This window comes from Mandrillus leucophaeus, unplaced genomic scaffold, assembly GCF_000951045.1.
Source record: "Mandrillus leucophaeus isolate KB7577 unplaced genomic scaffold, Mleu.le_1.0 Scaffold35, whole genome shotgun sequence".
Lineage (NCBI taxonomy): Eukaryota > Metazoa > Chordata > Mammalia > Primates > Cercopithecidae > Mandrillus > Mandrillus leucophaeus.
Genome location: NW_012103698.1, coordinates 4,045,266 through 4,055,963, shown reverse-complemented (window position 1 = coordinate 4,055,963; position 10,698 = coordinate 4,045,266). Strand labels below are relative to the sequence as shown.

Here is a 10,698-nt window from a genome sequence, read left to right as displayed (position 1 = left end):
TACCACCATGCCCAGCTAATTTTTGTATTTTTTACTAGAGACAGGGTTTCACCATGTTGGCTAGGCTGGTCTCGAACACTTCAAGTGATCAACCCGCCTTGGCCTCCCAAAGTGCTGGGATTACAGGCATGGGCCACCACACCTGGCCCAGGATACCTTATTCTTAATGTAGTCTGCTAGGTTTTTAGGCATACAAAAGACAGAAACTCCATGTAGAGGTAAGGCTGTTGATATTATATTATTATTGGCTGTAAGTACTGTTAACTAAAAATGATCCTGAGTAATTATAAATTATAAGCACAAACTAGTATTATAGTATTAACACATCTTCTATCAAACATTTAACTAAGGAACTCCAAGAATTATCTAGGTATTATCTGGTTAATTTCAAACACTATCAAAAGCACAAGTATACTTCTCTATCAAACAAGTACCATGAACCTTCCTGGTACCCCATATGATTTTGCTCAAAGACTATAAGCAAGCATGAGCAAAACTAGTGTCTATCCAACAGATCTGCTGAACAGATTTAACAAGTCGATTTCCCACCTTTCCCTTCAAATGAATACTTCAATAACCACCTCATGGAAACAAGCCACAGGCAAAGTGGATCTTTACTTAGGGTCATCAATTTCACATGCTCACTATAGACCATTCATAAGTGTATTAGTCTGCTTCAGTTGCTATAACAAAATGCCAAAAGCTGGGTGGCTTTAAAAATAGACATTTATTTCAGCTCTAGAGGTCAGGAAGTCTGAGATCAGAGTGCCAACATGGTCGGGTTCTGGAGAGGGCCCTCTTCCTGGTTTGCAAACAGCTGCCTTCTGCCATATCCTCACATGGTGCAAAGAAAAAGAGGGCAAGCTCTCTGGTTCCTTCTTATAATGTTACTAATCCCATCTTGAGAACTCTATCCTCATGACCTCATCTAAACCTAATTACTTCCCAAAGGTACTACATCCTAATAACACTGGGGGTTAGGGCTTCAACATATGAATCTGAGGGGGAATATAAACATTCAGTCTATAAAGGAAAGGGAATATAGCTTAAGAATAAGAACCATACATTTGGCAGTCTAGCCAGACAAAGGGAAGCTGATTTCTCTATTTTAAAAATGTTAAAAATCAGCCTGACACAGTGGCTCACTCCTGTAATCCCAGAACTTTGGGAGGGTGAGGCAGATGGATCACCTGAGGTCAGGAGTTCAAGACCCGCCTGGCCAACTTGGTGAAACCCCATCTCTACTAAAAACACAAAAAAATTAGCTGAGCATTGTGGCAGGCACCTGTAATCCCAGCTACTTGGGAGGCTGAGGCAGGGAGAACTGCTTGAACCCAGGAGGTAGAGGTTGCAGTGAGTCGAGATTGTGCCACTGCACTCCAGCCTGGGCGACAGAGCGAGATGCCATCTCAAAAAAAAAAAAAAGTAAAAAATAAATTGCGATGTAGGATACATACTTGTGGGTTATTACCCACCACGTTAATTTTCTTTAAATAAAAGCAAATTCATTTATAAAAATCTCTTATACCTCCGATAATGATTGGCACAGATGACAGGCAACTTCCAGTTGGAAGTTCCTGTCTTCCAATTTCCAGTTAAATTGGAAACGGTGATTCCAGATCTTTTGGAGTCTTTGATTTCACACTTTTGACTACTAAAAGTGATTGGTGCCACTGAAGAGGAATCTAAATTATTTTACTCTATTTCAGTATCTACAACATACCCTAAAGATATGCCAAGATGTTGTATAAAGAAGGCTGAGAAACACTAGTTTATGTAAACCCCCAAAATACATATTATTTGAATAATATTATGTACAAGTCTTGCGTTCATTTTCAACACAGCAAATAATGTATCTTCCGGTTGGAATATTACAATTATTCCAAGTTCTTAGGGATTTTTCCTAATACAAGACACTAAAATAGTTTTCAAAAAGAGGTACAAGACACCAGTAGTACAAATGAATTATTTTCACATAATAATGGGCCTCTGGAAATCTCAATAAAAAGAAGTCTATTTAGAGAATATAAGTATATTTAAATTTGTTTAAAGAGGGAAAAAAAACTAATTTGTCTATGTTTGGGGGCAGAAGAAATAAGTAAACTAAAGTAAGTTACTTAATCAGTTATTTATCCAGGTACTATTCCATCCTCCCACAATTTACTTTTCAATCATACAGATTCCTTTTCTTTTATTCCTAATCTATGATTTTTCTCTATTTGGAGGCTTTATGAAATGTGCTTCCCAAGTTCACTTGCCTTGCATCTGACTGCACATGGCTTTGAAACTTAAGCTCTGAGCCTCAACAGACATTATCAGAATTCTAATGTACACAGATGCGCTTGAATGGGACAAGTCCTTAGAGAACAACGAATCAAGAATACCACTAAGTAGGCAGGGCGCCGTGGCTCACGCCTGTAATCCCAGCACTTTGGGAGGCTGACGCGGGTGGATCAACTGAGCTCAGGAGCTGGAGATCAGCCTGACCAACATGGTGAAACCCCATCTCTACTAAAAATACAAAAACGTAGCCAGGCGTGGTGGCAGGCACCTGTAATCCCAGCTACTCGGGAGGCTGAGGCAGGAGAATCACTTGAAGCCAGGAGGCGGAGGATGCAGTGAGCCGAGCTGAGATTCTGCCATTGCACTCCAGCCTGGGCAACAAGAGCGAAACTCCGTCTCAAAAAATAAAATAAAATAAAATAAATAAGTAACAAGTATATAGTATATCATAATGTTGTGATTCAGCTGAACTTTTTTTTTCCTTTTGGAGATGGAGTCTCACTCTGTTGCCCAGGCTGGAGTACAGTGGCAAAATCTCGACTCACTGCAACCTCCATCTCCTGGGTTCTAGCGATTCTCCTGTCTCAGCTTCCTGAGCAGCTAGGATTACAGGTGCATGCCACCACACGCGGCTAATCTTTGTATTTTTAATAGAGTTGGGATTTCATCATGTTGGCCAGGCTGGTCTCAAACTCCTGATCTCAAGTGATCCACCAGCCTCGGCCTCCCAAAGTGTTTCGATTACAGGTATGAGCCACCACGCCCAGCCCAGCTAAACTTTTAAGGAAACCAGACATACTGTCCAGATTTATGGGGTTTTTTCTGCATATAAAAAGGAGCAAATTTAATTCTCTTTTAGGAGAGTCCATGTAATGTTGAAGGGGTAACAGAAGACTCCCAGCTGGGCGTGGTGGCTCAGCCTGTAATCCCAGCACTTTGGGAGGCCAAGGCAGGTGATCACGAGGTCAGGAGTTCAAGATCAGCCTGGCCAACATGGTGAAACCCCGTCTCTACCAAAAATACAAAAATCGGCCAGACGTGGTGGTGGGTGCCTGTAATCCCAGCTACTCGGGGGGGCTGAGGCAGGAGAATCGCTTGAACCCAGGAGGCAGAGGCTGCAGTGAGCCAAGATCGTGCCATTGCACTCCAGCCTGGGCAACAAGAGTGAAACTCTGTCTTAAAAAAAAAAAAAACAAAAAGACTCCTTAGCTTATCAGGCACCAAAGATTAAGAGGAAATCAGGTTGTCCTTTGGAGACATCTACTAAAGAAGGTTTTGCATGTCACTCACAAGTGCTATGTGGACAAAAGCTGAAATAAGGGCAGATTTATCTAGAAATTCCTGAATCGAATGCAACCTACAGTAACGGAAAGGGCATGGGTAACAGAAGTAGCATTCATTAAATATTCACTATTTGCTATGTCTTTTATGTACGTGTCCTGTCTTCTATTTCAATAGTACTCAAATTTTTAGACTCAAACCATGAGAAAATTTCTCAGAATTTCTCCTCCCAACACCATCTTTCTTCAGAGTTAAAGTTATCCGTGGGGATAGAAAAAAACATATGTATGGATGTATGGATGTATATGTATATTGGGGGGAAACTGCAGAAATAAAAATACAGTCACTTCTATTACCTCTCCAATAACCCACACTTTAAGTGTGACAATACTCAGAATTTAACTCCCAAAAACCTACAATGCATCATGAATACTGAAAGTATTTTGAACATAGGCTTTCGCTTTGCTAATGTGCATTTAACATCCCAGTCACAAAAGCACATCTTAAAACACACACACACACCTAGATATAGCAATACTAATATCTACTCCTGAAAATATCCTCGTGACAAACAAATGGAAGAGAAATACTACGATAGAGTAGAATGGAATGATGACAATAATAGAAAGTATGAAGGGAAATTCCAAACATTTGAAATTCTTCTAAAAATAGTCTATTAAATGTCAGTTATCTTGGTTTCCATAGAAATTCACAAGTGTCTGCAAAAAGTAACCTATTCCTACTTTGAAACTTTACGACTGTTCTTGCCAATAACATCACATCCTTATAAACGCCACATTGGGGACACGGGAAAGGAAGCCACATATATCCAAGTGGTATGCAATATGTTCAGAAGACCTCAATAGAAATGAATATTGCTTGCATCATTTAATGTTTGAAGAGGAGCGATAAAGACTATTGTCATTTAAGAGTAGTGAGAAGTACAGGTAGTTCTCACGCTAGGAGGCTAATATGTTACTACTCACTCATTTCAATTCGTTGATCTTTTCTTCCCTGAACGACTATACCTAAATCTGGGATACATGTGTGTGTATTTTATCCTACCTTTATTCTGTACCTTAACACATACATGGGGAAGTAGAGTGGGTTTTATTTTGTTGTTTTAAAATCATCTACAGGCGACATATAGCTTAACTTCACAGGGTTGTTTACCAGCAGGTCGGTGTTCTGAAGAAGCACGCCGTAAAACATGCACAGAATAAGGGTCTATCAAAATAATCGTATATATTATTATTTCGATATATATATGGAAAGATGGGATGGCAAAACATCTTTAACAGAATGGGTAACACTCCTTTCAATCATCAGTAACAAATTCCCACAGGACCTTTATTCCTCGCTATTTGTAAACAAGAGCTGAAGCCAGCTGGGCACCCAGGAGCGTTCCGCGAGGGCCATCTGAGGAGGGGGACCCCCGCCTGGATCCCGCTCCATCCTCGGGCCACGAGGAAGCCCTGTTGGAACTCTTCTGCTCCCGCGTGGAGGCTGGAGTCCACCGTCCCCGCTTAACTACACTGCAGTTACCCGGGATCCTTAAGCCTCCTCCAACTCTGCACTTTGCCAGGCACCCGAAACCCACGGTGGCTGGGCGGCCCTGCTCCCGGCTCTCCGAGCCTGTACCCTCGGGGAGGCCCGGGCCGGAGGCACCCCGCGGGAGGCTTACCGAGCAGCGAGCCTATGAAGATGACGACCTGCACGGTGGTGGTGAACTGGCGGTACAGCTGCGCCTCGCCGAACTCCCCGAGCGCGCTGCGGTTCACGCCAGCAGCCTCGGCGCCGGACGCGTTGTGCGGCTCGCTGGCGTTTGGAGAGATCCAGCTCCCGTTATGTCCCATGGCGAGGCTGGGACTCCGGCTCCGCGCGCCGCCCGCCTCGGAGCCCCGCGCGGAGCCTCTCCTCCTCCGGGTGAGGAGGGACGCGCGGGCGCCTGGTGGAGTCCTGGAGGAGCCGGGGCAGCCGACGGGTCCCCTCACGTCTCCACATCGCCAACCCCGGCGCCCAGGAGGCGGGGAGGGAGGGAGGAGCGGCTGCGCCCCATGCCCACTCCCTCCTGGATCCCCGTCAGCAGCCACATGAAGGCAGCACGGTCAGAGCCCGCCGAGCGTCGTCCGTCCCTCCTCCAGGGTGGTCAGCGTGGCCCAGCCCACTCGGCAGGAATGGAAACACAGAAGGAGGCATTCGATGCTCAAGGAGGGCGCTCTCCGCTCCCGCTGCCTCCTTCAACCGCGGGTCCTCCGCCCCCCGAGGGCTAGGGCATCCCTCTCCAGTCCCCTCGGGCTGACGCACTGGGTCCCTCTCCTTAGCGGGAGGAGAACGTTTGGCCGAAGCTATTTTTCAGTCCTGCTGGCTTCGAGGCTGGATGGCGATGTGAAGCCAACGAAATGCCCACGCCGAGTGGCCGGAGCCACGAGGGGACCCCCGAGTGCCCGACAGCGCCCATGGCTTGGGCGGAAAGCCCTGAGTGCCCACAGCAGCCTGGCCCTGCGCGCCCAGCCTCCCGACAAGACGCCGGTGCTAGGTCCTGCTTCCCAGCCCCTCACTGGGGGCTCCGACCTCCTGCCTCAGCACCGGCAGCGGGGACCCCGTTCCGCAGCGCCTTTTTGCCTCTGCATGGCTGGGCGCCCCCTTTCCTATCCCCCTTCGGGCCCTCGGCCGCTAGAACAGAGCTTGACAGCCAGGCGGGGAAGAGGGAGGACGCCCCCAGCGGGGCAGTGGCACCGTCTGCGCGGCTGCTAGACTCTTGGTGCGCGCCTGGGGCAGCCGGGGACGCGCGGCTGGCGAGGATGGTCACGTGGCACTCGCGGCCCCGCCTCTCGCGCCCAGGCTGCCGCGGGGAGGGCGCCATCTTGGCCCCGCGGAGCGTGACTGTCTCGGCTGGAAGCGTGGGTGGCCGGAGGATCCGTGACTGGCTGTCGTGGACACGCTCGCTACACCTCCCGGGGCTTCGCTCCATTTACTATTAACTGTCGTTACTCCTCTGTATCTCGTCAGCAGGGGCTGCCTGCGGTCTTAGAATTACACGTCCCTGCCACCTGGGCAGGAAGCCCAGTCTCCCGGCCCCTCAGTCAGGCCTTGGGTGTAGCTGGAGCATTTAAGAAAAATGAAATATAGAAACTCAGTGCATGGTTTTCTGGGCCTTTTTATTGAATATCATTTGTAAAATGTACACAATATAACCCAGGCCTAGTGGATTCCAGGACAGAAAAGGTTGGGAGCTGGGATAGTCAAGTAAACAAGAAGAAATAGTAAAGTAAGAGATGCCAAGTGGGAGAGGAAACTGTATGGATGCAGAGAGAGGATCTGGGGTAAAGAGAAAAAAGATGCATGGTCGACTTTATGGAAACTCATTTCTTTTTAATAAGTAAAGTACATGGTAGAAGACTTTGACATGTTGATTATGGGACTGGGACAAAGGACAGTAACTCAAGAATTGATTAAAATTACAGTTATTCCTTGGTTGCCCCAAGGATGGTCCTGGTATAATATGGCTATTTCCTTTTCACTGGTAACCCTTATTTACTCTTGAAAGGGCAAAAAAATCCGTGTCTTGTACATATTTGGAGTCTCACAATACCTTCACATAGTAATCTATGTGAGAATTATTTTAAACATTTTGGAGACCAAAAAGGGGAGAGAGAAAAAGACAGAAAATTACTAATTACACTAATGGTATTTTTCCCCCAAGAATGCCATTACTAGTGGTTAACATTGGTTCCAAGAGTCCAAATACAGTTTTCAAGATGAAACCCTTTACACTATAATCATTAGAAACCAAAAATTATAATAATTCACCAACATCCAGCATACTCGTTGAGGAAGGGTTGAAGAATGTGTGTAAACAGAGTTGCTTGATAACAGTTATAAAAATACTCCTTTACCTTCCTTCACCCTCCGTCCCGAATTCAAAACTAGTAGGAGTTGGGATAAAGGTATAGAAAAGAATCAGTTTTGCAGGTGTAAAGAATGGAGAAAGCAAGAAACCACTCTCATGTTTTCATTCTGAGAAGATATCGCTAAATGCTCAACAACCCCTCAATTGGTGTTAGGGTATATGGTTAGTAGAATCAAGAAATAACCCAATCAGCTGAGATCACCATGATTCTCAGACTTGAGAAAGGATTGCCCCTCAAAAATGAAGGGCTAAGGACAGGAACAGAGAGTAGCACAATTCTTAATAGTTGTGTGCTGTGTGAGTTTTTTTTAAGGATGAGTCAGAAGATCTTAAAATTGGTGATGTCAAAGATTGGACACAATTTAAATATGTATTAAATGTCTATAGTAGTGTTTTTTATAACTGTCTGGTCATCTACCAGTGCACAACAAACCGTTACAAATTTAGTGGCTTAGAGCATGACTCCACAAGTGTAGCTCAGAGTTGCTGCCTGGGTCTGGGATCTGAAGGCTTGTTCACTCACATGTCTGGCAGTGGATGTTGGCTATTGACCGGGAACTCAGCTGGAACATCTGTGTGTGGCCTCTCCATGTGGCTGTTTGGTTTCCTCACAGCCTGGCAGTTATGCTCCAAAAGTGAGCATGCCGAGAGAGACAAGAGTCCCAAGAGGACAAGGCAGAAGCTGCACTGATACTTTTTTCTCTCTCTCTCTTTTTAGGTTAGCCAAGTAAAGCAGTGGTAGTGGAGAAGGAACAAAGAAATTTGTAAAGTAGTTGTGATCAATTAGTTGTAAACACCACTGCACTCAGACTCAGATGAGCTTGCACTGACTTTTATGACCTAATCTCAGAGGTTGTACAGTGTCACTGCCACTGTCCTCTACTTGTTGAAGCAGCTACAAACACACCATATTTAAGTAAAGGGGACACTAATTGGGAGGAGTGTTAGTCACATTATAAGAAGAGCATGTGGAATGAGAGATAGTAGAGATACTGCAGTCATTTAAGGAAAATATAACCTCCCATAATGTTAAGATATATTTTCCTTTTGTAAAAAAAAAGAAAAAAAAATGTACCATTTCAGGCCGGGCGTGTTGGCTCACACCTGTAATCTTAGCATTTTGGGAGGCTGAGGCCAGTGGATCACCTGAGGTCAGGAATTGGAGACCAGCCTGGCCAACATGGCGAAACCTCGTCTCTGCTAAAAATACAAAAATTAGCCGGGTGTGGTGGCAGCCGCCTATAATCCCAGCTACTTGGAAGGCTGAGGCAGGAGAATCACTTGAACCCAGGGGCAGAGGTTGCAGTGAGCCAATATTGCCATTGCACTCCAGCCTGGGCAACAGAGTGAAACTCCATCTCAAAAAAACAAAACAAAAACTAAAACGTACTCTTTCCAATTTTTTTCTGAAATTAAACTTGAAAAGGTCAAAAAACACATAAATTACAGTCCATTTCAATTACTTACCATGTACAGGTATTGTCTAAGTCTATAGTAGTTCGGACTATAGTAGTTCAAAATACCTTACACAAGGCAGCTTATGAAAAACAGAAGTTTATTTCTCATAGTTCTGAAGGCTGGGAAGTCCGGGTTCAAGTTACTGGCAGATTCAGTGCCTGTTGAGGGACTGCTTTTGGTTCACAAATAGTGCCTTCTATCTGTCTCCTCATGTGGTAGAAGGGTGCCTTTTTTATTAGTACCTCTATTTGTTTTATTTTATTTTCTAGAGACAGGGGTTTTACTGTGTTGCCCAGGCTAGCCTCAAACTCCGGGCTTGAGCAATCCTCCCACCTCAGCCTCCCAAGTAGTTGGGACTACAGGCACACATTAAAACACCTGGTTCCTATTAGTGCTTCTTTTTTTTATAAAGGCACTAATCTCTTCTATGGCACCAGAGCCGTCATGACTTAATTACCTCCCGAAGATCCCATCCCCTAATACCATCACATTGGTGATGAGGTTTCAATATATGAATTTGGGGGGCTGGGGACACAAACATTCACACCATAGTAGGTGTTACATTGATATGAGCTGGTAAGTGTTAACACCTGGCAGCAATCAGCTATACAGCCATAGGTGAAGGCAGGTGATTAGAATTACCGGCCAACACATGTATGTGCTAGCTAATTTTTATTCAAAACTTTCTGAAGCTACAACCAAAGCAGTTAATGGGAAATGGAGTAGAGTAAAAACTAGGCAATCTCTCACTCTAGATAATGCTGTTAAAAGTAATTTTTCCTCCCAGTCCTCTCCTGTAATGAATAGTATAAGAAGTTATCCTCCCAACCTACTGGCACCTTGTGTTTCCAAAGTTTTAGTTGTCATGATAGTTAATTTTATGTCCCAACTTGACTGGGTTAAGGGATGCCCAAATAGGTAGGAAAACATTATTTCCGGGTGTATCTGTGAGGGTGTTTCTAAGATAAGATTAACATTTGAATGGGTAGACTGAGTAAAGCAGACTATCCTGCCCCATGTGGGTGGGCGTTATCTGAATGGTTGAAGGCCAAATTAGAACAAAAAGGCTGAGTAGAGAGGATTCCCTCTGCCTGACTGCCTTCGAACTGGGACAGTGGCTGTTTCCTGCCTTTGGACTTGAACTGAAACATCAGCTCTTCCTGAGTCTTGAGCCTCCTGGCTTTTGAACTGAAACAACAGTAATGGCTCTCCTGGTTGTCAGGCCTTTCGACTTGGACTAGAACTACACCGTCAGTTCTCCTGGGTCACCAGCTTGCCAACTGCAAATCTTGGAACTTGTCAGCCTCCAGCCTCCATAACTGCATGAACCAATTTTTTGTAATAAATCTCTTTCTATATGTCTATTTATTCTATTGGTTCTGTTTCTCTGGAGAACCCTAATGCCATAGGTAATTTAAAAAAGAAAACAAACAAAAAAAAACTCTTTCCTTCTCTATTTTTCTCTTATACTTTTGTGGTGTAGTGATAGGCAAAATCACATAGGTGCTAATAAGTACTTTTCCAACAAGTACTTAACCTTGTTTAGGTGATAATCACTTGTCTTACCTTTGAATTCAGAAGAATTCCCAATTCCAACTTGTTAGATATTTATTGAAGAGCAGGAGGAGGGCTGGGTGGAGGGAAGAAGAGATGGAATAGGATTTAGGATCATTGCAAAGACTGAGATAGTTGGGGAACGTAAAGGTTTTATGTGCCTTTCTTCTTCCTCCTCCCTCTGGCTCCCCATCACACACCCTCACATG

General features: G+C 44.8%; 1 protein-coding gene and 1 long non-coding RNA gene across 3 annotated transcripts in view; one reads left to right on the top strand and one right to left on the bottom strand.

The window, feature by feature from the left end:
* GPR176 (G protein-coupled receptor 176) overlaps positions 1–6,318 on the bottom strand; it is a 119,536-nt gene extending 113,218 nt beyond the window's left edge. For both annotated transcript variants that reach the window (XM_011989323.1, XM_011989322.1), the window contains exon 1: positions 5,249–6,318. In XM_011989323.1, coding sequence (XP_011844713.1) covers positions 5,249–5,420 — 172 coding nt within the window. In that variant the 5' untranslated portion in view covers positions 5,421–6,318. The remainder of the gene's footprint in view (positions 1–5,248) is intronic.
* A 95-nt stretch (positions 6,319–6,413) lies between these two features.
* LOC105546191 lies at positions 6,414–10,299 on the top strand. Its single transcript, XR_001007054.1, has 2 exons — positions 6,414–7,062; positions 8,196–10,299. It is a non-coding gene; the product is annotated as an uncharacterized LOC105546191 (long non-coding RNA).
* Positions 10,300–10,698: the final 399 nt, after the last annotated feature.